The sequence below is a fragment of the Gallinula chloropus genome, assembly GCF_964237585.1.
Source record: "Gallinula chloropus genome assembly, chromosome: 23".
In the NCBI taxonomy this organism is placed as follows: Eukaryota; Metazoa; Chordata; class Aves; order Gruiformes; family Rallidae; genus Gallinula; species Gallinula chloropus.
In genome coordinates, this window is record NC_140108.1 from 7,269,168 (window position 1) to 7,284,379 (window position 15,212).

The following is a 15,212-nucleotide window of genomic DNA, read 5'->3' on the forward strand; positions in this document are numbered from 1 at the left end:
AGACCTGGCTGGAGGTTTAATGCCAATAATCAGACTTTGCTTCAGCCCTGTGTTCTGGGGGTCTTGGGAAGGTGAATCACTTGGTGACTGCAAGTGGGTCCGTGCACTCATGCAGCCCGTGCTGTGACATGGGGATGATCCATGCTGTCTGCTCTGGGGCAAACCTGGGTGAACTGAACGGGATGCACCAGCCAGCACCAGGGTTGGAGATGGAACTGAGCCCTCTGCAGCTGCTGGATGGTTCTGCCTTTGCCCTCCTGTCAGTCAGACCTCACTTTGTGGCAGACGCTTTCTAAGAAAGGTGCTTGGGAAGCAGAGCTGACCATGGTAGGGGCTTGCTCGGCAAGGAAATACCACCCTGAGGACTGCACCCCATGTCTGAAGGTCACTTCTGTCCCTGCGTCCTCTCTGGGCAGCAGACTGGGTGTCCTGGCTGCCCCTGCACAGTCATTCCGCAGAGACAACCAGCGAGTTAAGACTCAGCAGTCTCTGGGGGCTGGGAGCAGCAGGCGATTCAATGATCGAGGTGATTCAAATTCCGAGGCGTCACAGGGCAGGCACCTGGTCTGCCCTCCCACACGCTCAGCTCTCTGCAAGACACCGACCCACAGCAGCAGCTGCTGGAAGGTGCTAACACTCAGAAAGGTGGCAGGTGTTGGTGCTGCAGCCAGAGATGCTCGGGACTGAAAAACCAGGCAAGAGGTAGACGAGTTGGCCACAGGAGCCCAGGGTATCTGTGCCCCGGTGAGCAGCTCTCCCTAGCTGCGATCACATTGATTGGTGACAGTGACACCACCAGTAGCAAGGTGCAAGGTCCTGGATTTCCAAACACCACAGAGACACGACACAGCTTCTAAAGTCATTTTAGTCCTGCATGGAGAGTGGCAGCTTCCCTCCCCAGCTCCATCTGGGCTAAATTTGTCACTCTTTCAGACGCTGCCCTTTCGACACGCAGGCTGCTTGTTTCTCACACTTCCAGCAGGCCTTTGTGAGCAGCTGCTGTGGTCTGTCCGGCTCTTATTTCAGGTCCTGAACTCCATCTCTGTGCCTGAGTTACTGCCTTGTTCCAGCAGTACTTCTGGGTGCAGAGCCTCACCGCTTCCAGCTGCTGCCCTGCACAGAACATAGCGTGTCGGGGTGGAACACGAGCCTGCTCTTAGCAAAGGGGCACCAGAGAGCAGGGCCACGGGGGTAACCACAACCCAAGTGTCCCAGCCCTGAATGCTCATGTCCAGCTGACCACTCCAGGCAGCTCTCTGCTGTGTCTTCCATGCTACCCTGTAGGGCAACAAACTGCCACGGAAATGGTTACAGAGCCCCTGCCATGAAAGCAGCTAGGGGAGTTTTACTTATACCCTTTCCCAGCTGGGCTTAGCTCCCCAAAAATAAGCCCTTCTTCTTGCTCTGCCTCCATCAGTCCCTACTTTAGAAGGCTGTACAGCTTTGATAAGGTGGTATAATTAATGCAGAGTAATTTAGCTGTGTGTACAGGCCCTTATGTGTTTCCAAACCAGCCCCACACACACGTTAGATTGGTCAAGACCCACACCCCAGCTCCTCCTCACCGCCTGGCTTCCCTGCTGGGTCATCGGCTTTGCTGGCTATTTGTTTTCCCTCGATGGTTTCCTACCCGGATCCTGAACCAGGCAGCTCCCTGGCAGGTGGGAACAGGGCTGTGTTTGGGAGCTATGTTCACAGACACATGAAATCCCCACTCTTGACCTTCCTCCACCTCTTTTTCCCAGCAAATCCAGACTATAAAAATTGAGCATTTACTTAACGTGACACCAGATGTCTCAGTGCAGGTTGCATCAAGATGCGAAGCGTAGCACCTATAAACACACAAAACACCTCTTGTGTCCTGGAAAATGTTTTCATCCTTCAAAGCCTGGCTGCAGCGGGGATACATCTGAACCAGGTCCCCCCAAAACCGCAGCACCAGGGCTCTGGAGCTGCCAGCAAGCCTGTACACATCCTGCTGCTCTGCCTGGTCATGGGGTAGCTGCACCTTTACTCACAGAGGCAGATGAAAGACATCAGATGATACAAGCTGCCAACAATTCACTCTCTGACAAATGATGTCTCTGTCCCCCACCCCCAGTCCCTCCATGTGCTAAAAGTCCTGAATCACGTCCCTCCCTCCCAGCCATAGCTGGAAAACTCGAGCAGCTATTGAAATGCTGTTTGTCTCCCTCTGCTTTCTCATTTCCGAGCCACGATGTCAAACTGCTTTTGCTCAAAGAATAACCAGCAGAGAGGCAGCTTTAAAAAAGACAGTGGAACCTGTGACTGTATCCTTTGGCTTCAGAAGGTTTGGAGGAGAAGCCCCTGTAACTGAAGGTGTAGCACTGAAGTATTGACTCCTCTTCTAACCTCTGCTGTCAGAGTGGTTTCAAGGGATGTTTATAAATACAGTTATAGCACTTTACAGATATAAATATAGCTATAAATATAGCTATAAATAGAAATATATATGTATCCAGTACAGCATCAGCAGAGCAGCCCACTCAGCCAGCTCCCGCTCCTTCGCTGTGTGTGGACTCGCTGATGGTTTTACTGTATGTACAGAGACACTTGAGGTGGGAATTCCTTGGTGAGCACTTTGCATGAGCATGTCTCTTCCTGCCAGCTGCCTAAAACCACGGCTGAGATTGGGGAAGGACCCGCTGGGCAATCCTCTGCCCTGTTCCTGCTAAAAAAACCCAGCGCCTTCCTTGTGAGCCCTCAGTCCCCCTTGAGAACTTGAAGATGTGCAGGATTTGCTCTGCTCTGTGATGAGCAACTCCCTCACTGCCCTGTGGGTGGGGGAATCCACCCAAATATGTCATGCTCTGACTGCCCGACATGAAGCAACTGGCATTTCTGCCAGTGTGGGATAAAAGGGAGGTCACTGCTCCGCTGCCTGTCACTCCCGGGTCAGCACAGCACCACCAGCCTCCCGAAATCTCTCTAAGTGTGGGGAGAAGACAGCCATAACTCAGAGATATCCACAAGCTTTGCTCTGGCTTTACTACAGAGAGATGAAGGAACAATAAGAGCGAAGGAGCTGCCCTGGGAAAACCAACTGCTGCAGAACGGAGGGGCACAGCCCTTTCCCAGGGCAGGAGTCCGGCAGCCGGGTGGCACGTGGCATATGAGGGTGAGATGAAATACGGAGGCAGTTCTGGAGGGGTGCACCTGCCTGACTTTTTCATCGGCTTGGCAAGACAAGGTGTCAGATGTAGGAGCTACGTGCAAGGCAAGGAAGCAGGGTAGGATGGCAGGGCTCCCACCTCCAGCACTGGCACCCGCTCTGGTGAAGTGAAAAGGGTCTCACGGCAGCCAGGATGCACTGAGAAGGTCGTTTCTATTGTGGTGGCTGATGATGATGATGCAAAAGATGGAGAGTTCCTGGCTCCTCCCTCCAGGGTGAGACATGGGTGAGGTGACCTCGCCGTGCAGGGAGAGGAGAGAGCTTAAAAGGTCGGGGAATAAACCAAGCATTAAAATTGCAGGCAAGTCCAGGCTGGTTTACTTGAAGGGCACTAGAGACACTGCTGCTTGGCTGAGCACAGCAGACGCTCCCAGATCTGATCTCCTGATACCAAGAAGATCTTTCAATATTTCCTTTTGCTCCTGCAGTGGACTGAAAACATCTATCATCTTCTGAAATATTTATCTCAGCCACTTCTTCCAGCAGGGACCAGGAGGCGTGCAAACCACACCGATAACCTGACAGATCATCCGGCACCTCGGGGAACTTCTATCAGGGTCAGGTGCCAAATCACATTTACCTCTCCAAGCCCTAAAGGATGAGGCACCAGTTATCACAGATAAGCAAAGGGCACTCGCTGGTAGGGGTGACAGGCACCTCATGTTACCTACAGCATCACATGAGCACTGAACTCCCTTGGGAAGAAACTTAGTAGGAGTTTTTGAACACTAGGATAGAGGCAGTGAGAGAGTGAGACATACCCCACGTCCCTCGGGGTGGGAAAACAGGTGCTGGGAGCCACCATGCCTTTCCCAGCTCGAGGGGTCAGGGGCAGCCAGGACTCATCCCACCCCGAGGACGGTGGCTTGGCTATGCATGGGGATGGCAGAGCGTTACCGACCAGTCCTGCTTCTTACAACCAGGTCTGGTTCCTTTCTGGATCCAGTCTGGTATTATTACTACTTGGACCCAAACCACTCCTAAACTAGTTGTGTGCCCAGCAGTTTCCCTGCAGGCACCTGTCAGCACCATGCCCACCCTGTGCAGGGCAGGAAAACTGATGGTACTCTCCAACTGTAGCCTGATTGTACACAAGCAGCAGAACAAGTTGGCTTCCTGCAAAAGCAAAGCATGGAGCTGTCAGGCACAAGTCTCTTCCCAGCAGCAACTGAGCAGCTCAACATTCACTGTGGGGATCTCCAGCTCCCTCGCTCCTCACACAGCTGTGAGCTGAACCAGCAGCATCCCCATCACAGCAAACACCTGTGGCTTCGGCTTGTGGGGCACAGCTGAGAACAAAACTGCTTCTCCGGGGAGATGATGTCCCCAAAGCAAGGACAGTGCTGGAAAAGATCCAGCTGACATGGGTCAGCAGACCCCCACATTCCACACAGAGCCCTGCCCCATCTAAACTGCAATGGGGGGGGATAATGACCTCAAAACTGCCTTCAACATTATGGTTTCTGGCCAGAAAGTCTCCCAGGTCCAGTGAGATCTTCGGGCCAACTTTGCAATCCCTGAGACAAACCAAACATCTCTCCAAAATATTTTGCTCAGTATTAAATTCAGTGATTTTTAGCATGATCATTTATTAACTGCCAGCACAGCGCTGGGGAGTGCTGTACATGGCAGGGAGGGAAATCAGCTGTTCCTGCACCTACCATGGTGGTGGTTTCCTCCAGATTTGTGTGACAAGGTTTAAAAACACAAGAAGAGCCAGAATCCCCCTCAGATAGGAGCGGGCAGCCCTGGAGACCCCTTCCCATCAGCAAACCTGTCTGCTGCCCTCCTCTGACCCTCTTCTGCTTTGCTCTGCTCCGCGTTACAGTCTCCCAGGAAAGCTGGGAATAATGAAACCTCCGGATCCCTCCAGCTGTTCCCCCATTACCCACCCGCCATGCCAAGGCTGCTGTATTTCCACCTGCCACTGAGAACACAGAGGGTGCTTAATGGCTTATGGCTGGATAAACAGTAAACCCCAGCATATGCGAACCCTTCGGCTGTCCCTGCGCCGTGCTGCTGCTGGTTGGAGGGAGGGGGGGTCTGCTGGGCATCTTTCAGGGCCTGAGGCTGCAGTGCCAGGCGTTCCTGGATGCGGATCAGACTGGAGAGCCTGGCTGTGCCGAGGGGGCTGGGGGAGCGGAGAGGCGATGGGGATCGATGGACTGAACCTGCGTGATGCTGTGTGTTGACTCGTGCTCACTAATCTGTTCAGGGTCCCTGGGAGATGCTGGCTGGAGGGCTGGCAAGAGCAGGACTCTGCTCCAGTCCTGAGTGGTTTTGAGACAGGAAAGAGAGCAGAACCCTCTGGATCAGGCCCTCAGCAACAGCCACGATGTGTCCCAGAGGGACAGGCATAGGGATGGAGATGAAGAGGAGGCAAAGCGGCCCATCTGCCTGCACGCTCTGTCCCCTGGGGCTCCTCAACCAGCACATCAACACCTACAGTTCTGTATCAGTAAGACATGTAATGGATCAATTTCTCATTCTTTAAATCTCAGCACTCGTTCAGCAGTCACACACACACAGAGTGTAGACACAGGAATGTAGACAAAAGTATTCAATGAGATAGATCTTTATTAGAAGCTTCCAGCATATTCTATCTGTTCTCCTCCTCCACAAAGAGTCATTCTGGATATACCACGCTGTAGTCCACATAGACCCTGCATATCTCTCTCACTATTTACTGCTACATTCCTCACTGTGCAATTGCACAGTGTGCTCTCTTCCCAGCAATAACACATGGTCTTCAATACCACCCTACACACATTAAAGTTGCATGGCACTCTGCATTACAAGGAAAGAGCTAAACCTCTCCTCTCTGATTTCCTAGGACAAACATGGCTACAGTGTTCCTCTACAGCTCCCCAGCAGATCCACACAGGTATTCTGGGCAGACTTCTCCCAGTACCTCTGTGGATCTGGTCCCTAAGTGCTTAACAAATCTCACATTCATGCTGTTATCAGACATGGGAGCGAAGAAAAACCCTCATGAATAATGCCCTCAAGTGATGGGGAAGGCACTGGAGACGTGGAAAATAAATGAGCTGCTTCCTTTTCATTTTTCACCCACCTTCCATTCTAGGTGCCCTCCAGCCCAAGGTTACATGCTCTGCCATGGCACCTCCTCACCCCACATCTCCTGCCAGTGAGCTTTGTATCTCTAGGATAGGAGGCAGTGGAGGGACCAAATCACATATCCTGATCCTTCATCTGGTGATTGTCAGAGCCAAACATGTACACGTGACTTTTCCTCCTCTCCAAAATGCTCCTGTCCTGGTCAGGGGTCTCTCCTGAGGCTTCCCTGAGCTCAGTCCCTCTCCCTGCTGCCCCCACAGCTCCTTTCCATCCCATGCAGCCTCTTGCAGAGCCCTTCCTGGACGCCCTTCCCCTGGCTCTGGCTGTGTGCCACCGGCCCATCCTCTGCTAACGGGAGCAAGGTCCTTGAGGTGAGTGCTGCTCACCCACAGAGACACCACGTCCACAGCCCTGGTTCAGCAGGGCTGAGGCAGCCACGTGCAGCAGAAACCCCACCTCAGCCTCCCCAACTGTTAAGAAAGAGACGTGACTTCTTGGAGTGAAATCCAAGAGGATGAGTCCTCCTGCAGTGAGCCAAACCAATCATGGGAGACCTGGGCCTTGCCAAGCGAGCGGCCCCTCCGTCCCCCCTTAGCTGTGCACAGCTGGCACATCTCAAAGCACCATGTCTGTACAGAGACAGCCTGTCCCAAAGCTCTCTCCTGCCTTCCTTCACAGATAACCCAGCTCTTTCATTGGAACAAAGAACTTCCCTGGTTTCTTTGGCCCTCTCCTCCTTCCACCACCTCAGGGCCTTCCTTTGCCACCCAGTGACTTCATTGGGGAGGACGGACAAGCAGCACCCTGGAACAGACACTGTGACTACTCCTAGGAGATAGCACAAGTATGCAAGAAGTGTGCAAAGAAAGAACAGAGCCAGCCCATGCCGGGCTCCTCTTCTGTCCAGTGCAGGTACAATCTGCCTACAGTATCACAAACGACTGTCACCGGAAGGATCCTGCTTCCTGTGACATCCTGTCCTGTTTAGGGATGGGTCCAGAGAAGTCTTGGTGCTAGGATCCAGGCTTCTCACGTTGCCCAAGAACAAAGTCCCCGGCCTTTGCCTCCTCCATCCTCACCTGTCCTCAGGAAGCACCTCTGGTGCACGCTGGGCCTAGGACCGGGGGTGTCCTTCTCTGACCTGCCTTCTGAAGTAGCGGATGGCAGAAAGCGTGCCAAAGCTTGCCAGGAACACTGGAAAAGAGCCCAACACATTTCCAGAGTGAGTTTGGGTGCTTCTTCCAAATATTAAGATCTTTTTCCAAACTTGAAGATCACAACCTACATGGTTCATCCTGGTCTCAGTTCCCTCCTGCCTTTGCTTTCCATCCCCACCATTCTCTGCTTGTTCCCAATGCTTTCAGCCCAGAGCTGCCCACAGCCTGGACCTGTGACTGGGCTGCATGGATCCCACCACCATTTCCCAAGAAACAGCTGTTTTTAAGGGAAAACATGACACAGACTTCATGAGTGTGGTCGACATAGATGGTGGTTAGATATACAGGTTGAGGATGTCTAATGTGTCCAGTTTCATATGGGAAGCCTACAGTAGGAAATTTCACCAGGCCTTCAGGACAGTCCCTTCCTTTTCTACTTCTGTTTGGACCAGGAAGAGGGTAAAAAAAGAAAATCATTTTGTGGGTTATTTGTGAACACCCTGATCCCAGCCAAAAGCAGGAAATAACCAAAGCTCAGAATCAGAAGATGTAGAGACAGAAAAAAAAGAACTAATGGAGATTTCACACAGAATCAGGCTCTTCTCTGTACTCTCAGGTAATATTTTTAGCTTGCCTTCTAAGAGAGGTCAAATTCCCTTGATCTGGGCCCACGCAAAACTGGGAACCCAAGCCATGCCTTTGGACTTCCCTGCTTAAATTCAGACTTAATTTTGATTAAGCCTGAGATAGAGGGAAATTCAACTTGCTAGAAGCTACAACGCCAAAGGAGAGCTGCTAGTCCAGGATGTCCAAGTGCCTCCTGCCTCTCCTCTCAGTGGGGTGCTCGCTGCAGGCCTCGTTATGCAATCGTGAGGGCACGAGGCCTGTATCCCGCTTTTCGCACCCTCTCCGAGGCCAAGTTTACCATCTAATACTAAGAAGGCAAGGAGGAGCAGGCCAAAAGCTCCTTGTGATGACTGCATTGAGCAACTTAGCTAATGGGCTATTCTCAGCCCGGGGTGTCAGCTTCCTGTGTGACCTTAGTGAGGAACATTCCTCCCCTGGACAGACGGAAGGCCTGGCCCCGGCGTCTCGCCCCGTGATGGGGGCTGTGGTGCCCGGGGACTGGACCCCACACTCTGCTGCTGCAGCTGCATTTGCTGCCTCGTGCCCTGTGCAACCTGCACCCCCCGGGCCACGGCTCAGACAATTTGTGCTGGCCAAGCTTCTTCTCTCCCCACTAGTTATTCAGATGCTGTGGTTGGAGAGGAGAGGAACTGATGGAGCTCCATTTACTTGCAGGACTCGGTGCAACAGGATAATACTTCAGCTTAGCTGCATTTGGAAAGAAGATTATACCTTTGCAGTATGTTAGAAAAAGCAATGTGGTTGTTCCAGCTGAGATGATGGAGTATAAAGCTGCATACATGAGGTCCTGACTCAGCTTCTAGCCAGCACAGGTCCTAAAGAAGCCTCTCTTCCCCTGACATACTGGTACTGGTCCCTGTCAGAGGTTGGATGGAGCAGGGGTAAAGCTCTGCTCACCCAGCAGACATTTTGAGTGGGGAAAGGACAAGGGAATAGAATCATAGAAAATACTGAGTTGGACGGGACCCATAAGGATCATCAAGTCCCATTCCTAGGAATCAGGACTGCCACTTTCATAGGGGAGAGAAGGTATGAGAAAGTAACAGGACACTGTGGAAAAGCAGGAAAATGACTGCATTTTCCCACAGGCAATGGTAGGTGGGTTAGCATCCCTGCCTTTCTCTCCACCATGTCTTCCATGAGGTCCACCCCAACCCTCTCCCACCAGACTGGGTACCATACATACTGGTCTTCCAGGCATCAGGAGCTTGCAGGTCAGAGGTCTTCACTGCCCAGGATGCAAAGGCACAGAAGACGAGACACATGTCTTTGTGGGTCAGCGCCAGCGGAGCCTCGGGCCTCCCTGCGAGAAGAGCATGAGGCTTCGGGTTTGACAATGCTTCCTCTGCCACAGCCAGCTCCAGTCCCTCTGGGGCACCTAGTCCCTTGCACTCCCAGAGATAGACAGCTTTGTCACACCACTTCCCTCCCAGAAGACCTTTTTTTCACCCTTGGTCAAGTCAAATGTGTCTAATTAGGACTCAGGTTTCCTAAGAGGAGGGGCAGGCACCTTTTTCACCCCTCTCAGTTTCACACTTAATTGAGAGCCCGAAGCTGTCAATACCTGTTAATGGCCTGGGAGGCACGGCCAGTGGCCATGCCACCTCCAGCACCCCTGACTGCCCCACACCTCCCTGCCCTTCTTCCCAGCACACCCCTTTGGGGTGACTGGCAGCAAGGATTTAGCAGAGAGCAGTTCCTGGGCTGGCTGCAGGTGGGTCCAACTGGGCAGAGTCCCCTTCCTGCAAGACAATGCCCTGAGATACACGCAGCTCTGGGACAACACACACTGCCCCAAGAAGCCCCAGTGCATCTCAGCATCTCTGCACAGATCCCACCTCACTCCTGCCACCTGCTCAGTCCAGGGGGAGGGATCCAGCCCTGAGTGCTCAGCATTTCTTTTCTCTGCTGGAGTTCCAGTCTGGCACAACTTGCAGACGTGTTGCAAGAGTAGGTTATTTTTGCTCCTATGTTTATTTGATCAGGCTTTAAATTAAAGCTGGCTTATTAATTAGCTACGACCATGGTGAAGGGGCTTTTCTCTCTGCAAACAGACTGGAAGCAGTATTTTGAGGCACCCTTTTGGATGACTCATTCATTGTTTGGTTTTAATATTAACTATGAAGCACTGTGGCTGTAAGCATCATTAAAGCTTTAAGATAAATATGCTGGCTGTCTTAGTGGGTCAGACTTGCTCTGCTTTTATTCCTGTTTCACTTACTTGCCTCCAGTAACAGCCCACGTCCAGGTAACATCTGAGGTCTCTGGAGGGTGTTTATCTAATTCGTGTGTGTTTTGAAGTCCCCCTCACCTCTTCCAGCTGGAAGCCCTGGACATGACTGACTCTGGCAAACCTTTTCCCCTCACCAGTATTAGATGGATGAGCAGCCCAGCCTTAAAGCAGGACAGCAGCTCAGCAGCCATCGCCTTATCTCAGGGCCATGAGTTCTCTGATATGGATTTCACTCCCATTTGCTGATCAGAAACACAGGGATGTGGTCCTGTGGGCAGCTGGATGACTCTGGCATGGGGAATCCTATCTCTACCTCACAATAACACCGGCCACGTTCAATGCCACCCACTTCAGGAGGTTTTTCTTGGTGACAGTGCAAAAGGACAGAGCAGATCCACTCGCTATGGATCAACTGAAGGAGCTGAGACTGGGACTTTGGGTCGCACTGAGTTTCAGCATGTTGCATGCATCCTGTCACGACCGCCTCTGCCCCAGCGCTGCAGCAAAGCAAGTTATGCACAGACTACACCCAGATTCCCTATCCATGCCTCCTGGAGCACTGGGAGCCAGCCTCAGGGTCTGGCCAGCAGCACGGGCTTGGCACAGGGAACAGCGTGAGCATCGCAAGAAACAGCCAATGCAACCCAGTGTGAAACAGAGGTGACTTTACACACGCTTCCAGAGATCCCTGCTAAGGCCCAGGGCTGCTGTGAGACTGGGAATGTGATGTCAGAGCAGCTCTACCTGGCAGACCCCACCAAAATGCTCCCCACTGTATGGCAGCCTTAACGCCGCTGCGGTGGGAGTAGAGCTGGCTGCAGGAGGGCCAGGACTGGCTGCCAGGCTTCCGAGGGGCGGCGGGGGCAAGGGAGACCACGCAAGGCAGAGGCACATCCCTACGTGCAGCAGAAGCACATCCCTGTGAGCGGGGCCGTGGGGTGGGGGTCACAGTGCTTTACCTGTCAGTGCAAGAGCCATGTCCAAACCTTCCGGCTGCGCCTGGCCTCTTCCCAGTGGAGCCAGCGGGATGAGGGGCAGCTTCTCTCCGGATCCTCTCCGCACAAGAGCCTGGGGGGCCGGGGCTTGGCCTCTGACGAGACGTATTGGCCTTTGCAGAAGGGACTTCAAAGCCCCCACAGCCCTCTTCACCTCGGAGGCTGGAGTGATTGAGAAAATCCCTCTCCAGCCCACCCTGTTTCCAGGCCTATCTGGAAAGAAGTGTTCATACACCTCAGGGACTGAGATAACCAGGGAGTCTTTGACTGGAGCTGAGTCGGGATCCTCATTTTGCAGCTGAGCCTGGTCCAAGCTGCTGAACTTCTTTCGCTTCCTGTCTTTACCCTTGACTTTATTCCTGTTTCCTTCTGGTTCATTGAAAAAATATTCATACAGTTCAGGCAAGGATATTTCCCTTTCCAAGGGTGTTTTCTCCCTCTCCACTGAGTTCCCCATTCCTTCTTCTTCCCCTTGGGAGTCACAGAACAAATAGTCGTACATCTCAGGCCAAGTCACATCCAGGGTGTCTGTCTTTGCGGACGCCCCAACTGCAAAGCATGGCAGGGGCAGATCCCTGGAGATCTCAGCTGCAGGCCCCCCATGAGCTCCCTCAGCAGCATCCCCTCCAGAAACCACCACGCTCGTGGGATAGAGAAGCTTCCCTGGAACCTCCTGGCATGCTTCTCCCTGAGGAGCTGCGGCTCCGTTGGCAGGGACCACGGGCACATTGTCACGTACGCCCAAGCCACCAGCCTGCCCTGGTTTTGAATGCTTGGTGGCCCTTGCCTTCCCCGGGGACTGTGCCCCTGGCTCCTTCGCCTTCTGCTTTGGGGGAGTGCTCACGGCTGGATCGCTCTCCTCCGTGCCAGGGCTGGGCACCAGGCATTTGCTCTCCGCTGCTGCTTCACTTCCCAGCTTCACAAGAGCTGGCTTGGCTGCCTTCTCCTTCCCTTTGCTCTTTCGTGTGGTCAGTGGCGAGCTCAGAGGTGCCTTCGTGGGTACCACAGTGCCCTGTGCCGCAGCGCCCGCAACCTCCCTGTCCCCCTGGGCTGCCTCGGTGGCACTGGCTCCACGCTGCTTGCGGCTCTTTCTCGACTGTCCTGGCACCTTGGGCCTCACAACGTCTGGAGACCCAGACGGGGTGCTCGGCTTGGCACCTGCTCTCTCCCCACTTGCCTCCTCCCGTGCTGGGCAGCCAGGCAACCCGGGCGCAGTCTCTGGGGCTGGGCTCTGGGGGTGGTCATGCAGGGGTCCCCGTAGCCCAGACTCCAAGTGGGAAGCACTGCTAGGACTTCTCCTGGCTGAGCTCTCCGGAGAAGCAGCCAGTGCCAGCGAGTTGCCCGGCACCGGGGCTCCCGGCTGTGCCACCACGGGGCTGCTGTGGGGCTGCTCCCCTCCTGCATCCCCTCCCTGCTCAGGGGAGCTTGTTCCAGCCGGGTGGCTGGGAGGGTCCATGGCCTGACTGCTGCTGGCTGCTCCTTTCTCCGGTGCCGATGCCGGCTGCAGTGCTGCTGCTTCACATGCTGCGTCCTGCCCTGGGCTGCTCTCGGCTGTGCCGTCAGCCGTGCCGGCGAGGTTGGCTGCAGGTGGACAAGGGGGGTGCCTCCCCTGGGCGCTGGGCATTGGAGCAGATGAAGGGCAGCCGGGCTTGTCGCTCTCACACAGAAACCTGCTGACCGAGCCCAGGTCTGCTTCGTCCTCGCTCCCGGAGAGAAGCTCCGTCGGGGCGAGATGCCCACCGTTGGGCCAGCGCAGGGAGGCGTCTCCGGGCACCCCACGTGGGGCAGAGCTTCCCGTGCCAGGCCCTGGCCTGCTGCCCACCCTTGCTGCGATCTGCCCATTTGCGCTGGCGTGACAGTCCCTCCCCGGCACGCTGTCCCCTTGTTCAATGTCACTGAGACACTGCTCCTCGGCCGTGGCCAGGGCAGCCGGTGTGAGGTTGCATTCCTCCGATGCCAAGAAGAACTCAGCCCACTCCCTGTCGTTCAGCTGGATGCTGTACTCGAAGTTATCCATGCCTGCAGCAGCAAAGCAAGGGGAGGGGGCCGGAGAGATCGGGGCATGAGGAGGGGGGCACCAGCATCAGCAGACAAAGCTGAGGTGTCTGGCCCTAATCCTCTCCTCCCGGGTTCCTGCCCTGCCTCCCTGGCATCTGTATCCACTCGTTTCCAGCTGAACTCAGTGGGAAGCAAGGGCAGTTCCTGGCAGACTCAGCAGGACAGATATGCGGTGCTGAACCAGAAACCAGCCAGCAGAGACCACTACTACCCCCCTCAGGTCCCTTCTGCCTCTGCTCCAGGAGCACTGCAGGTTTGGGATTCTCTCCACAGCAGCATCACCCCTCACATGCTCCTTTCCTACTCCCTTTGCCCACAGCCCATTTTAAAAAGTGGGGGATCTATGGTCATGAGCATTCCCACTGCCATGGCATCGTGCATGAAGGCAGCATGAAGCACAGTCCAAACAAGGACATTTCAGCAAGCCACGGGGCAGCCCCTTCCGTACCCGTGGCTCTGGGGACAGAGATGCACCAGAGCCCAAAACCAGCAGGGGAGATCCAGCAGTAGGAGAAGAAGCAGAGAGAGAGACCACAAAGCTGCATCCTACCTGTACCACAGTCTAAGCCGGTGATGGAGCCATTCAAAGAGCCACGCAGGAAAATCCTCCCAGAACAACATGATGCTGTACCCTTGACGGGGGCAGAGAGCTCGGCTCCAGCACAGATCCATTCAGAGGCTAAAAATAGACACACCCCCCTCCCTCCCCAGTGTGTCACTTGAGATCCGAGGAGTGTGATGGGTTCAGAGAGGGCAGGCCCATATATAGAAGCTGGTGGGGAAGATGTGAGGGTGCCAGCCAATGTGTTTCTGTCCCCATGGGGTCTCTGGGACCACTCCTGATGCCCACTGCTCACTTCTGCCCTCTGCCTGGGGTTGCTCCTTGGGATAGCCAGCAGAGAAGGGGCCCAGAGCCAGACTGCAGAGCTCACAGCCTCCAGCAGAAGCTCAGTTTGTAGGTTAAACATTTCTAGGGTGGATAAAACCAACCTCAGGGCATCATTTGCCTATTGATGGCACTCCCAGGATTCTTACTTGCCAGCCTACCACAGAGCTGTATCAGAAGATCACAGCCAGTGTCATGGTCTTGAGGCAAACTTTGCATGGTGCATGGCACGTCCCCACCACCCAGGGGCACGTGGTGCAGGTAGCAGAGGGAGCTTAGGGTCAGGGACTCCGGGTGAGCCTGGCACGAGGGAGTTACAGGGCAAGCAACTGGCTGAGGTGGCCTGGCAGGTCAGCAACCAGAGCCAGAAATAGCCCTCAGCTCCTGTGAGCCTCGGAGGCCGCCTCCCACCGCATGCCCTCCTCTGTCCCGAGGCCAGAAATAGATGCCCTGAAGTAGCTGCCTGCAGCACAGTGCCCCTGAGTGGGAGCCCAAGCCCAGCTGCCCTGGGGGGTAGGGGGGAAGCGCTGCCCCGAGGCTCCAGCCATCCCTGGGGTCCCCAGGCTGCTGTAGCTCCCAAACTGGAGATGGCTCGCTGTGTAGGTGCTGCAGGGACCCAGAGGGTCGCTCTGCACCCACCCTGGGGCTCCTCAGTGCAGCTGACATCCCACGCTGCATGCTCCAGGGAGCTGGGGTCCAGCACCCAGCTTCTCCCCCACAGCAGCCCCTTGCCCAGCCCCTCCAGCACCCACCATCCTGCGGGAAGGAAGCTCCCCTTCGTGGCTGCCCTCCCACACTGCACTGCCAAGGAGCAAGCCAGAGGTGCCACAGCCCACCCGCAGCCAGAGCTGGAGCACTCTGCCCCGTGCCATCGGGAAAACATTGACCAGGACACGCTTCCTTTCTCCCTGCTCCGGGCTGACGCACACGAGGAGCTTGCTGAGCCAAGAAAATATGGAAGGAA

General features: G+C 54.8%; 1 protein-coding gene across 1 annotated transcript; it reads right to left on the reverse strand.

The window, feature by feature from the left end:
- Positions 1-5,766: 5,766 nt before the first annotated feature.
- Positions 5,767-13,321, reverse strand: PERM1 (PPARGC1 and ESRR induced regulator, muscle 1; the record flags this gene model as incomplete). Its single annotated transcript, XM_084274632.1, has 3 exons — positions 5,767-7,465; positions 9,263-9,379; positions 11,269-13,321. The coding sequence occupies 3 exons, from the start codon at positions 13,319-13,321 to the stop codon at positions 7,386-7,388; spliced, it is 2,250 nt and encodes a 749-aa protein (XP_084130758.1). The 3' UTR covers positions 5,767-7,385.
- Between the last annotated feature and the right edge of the window lie 1,891 nt (positions 13,322-15,212).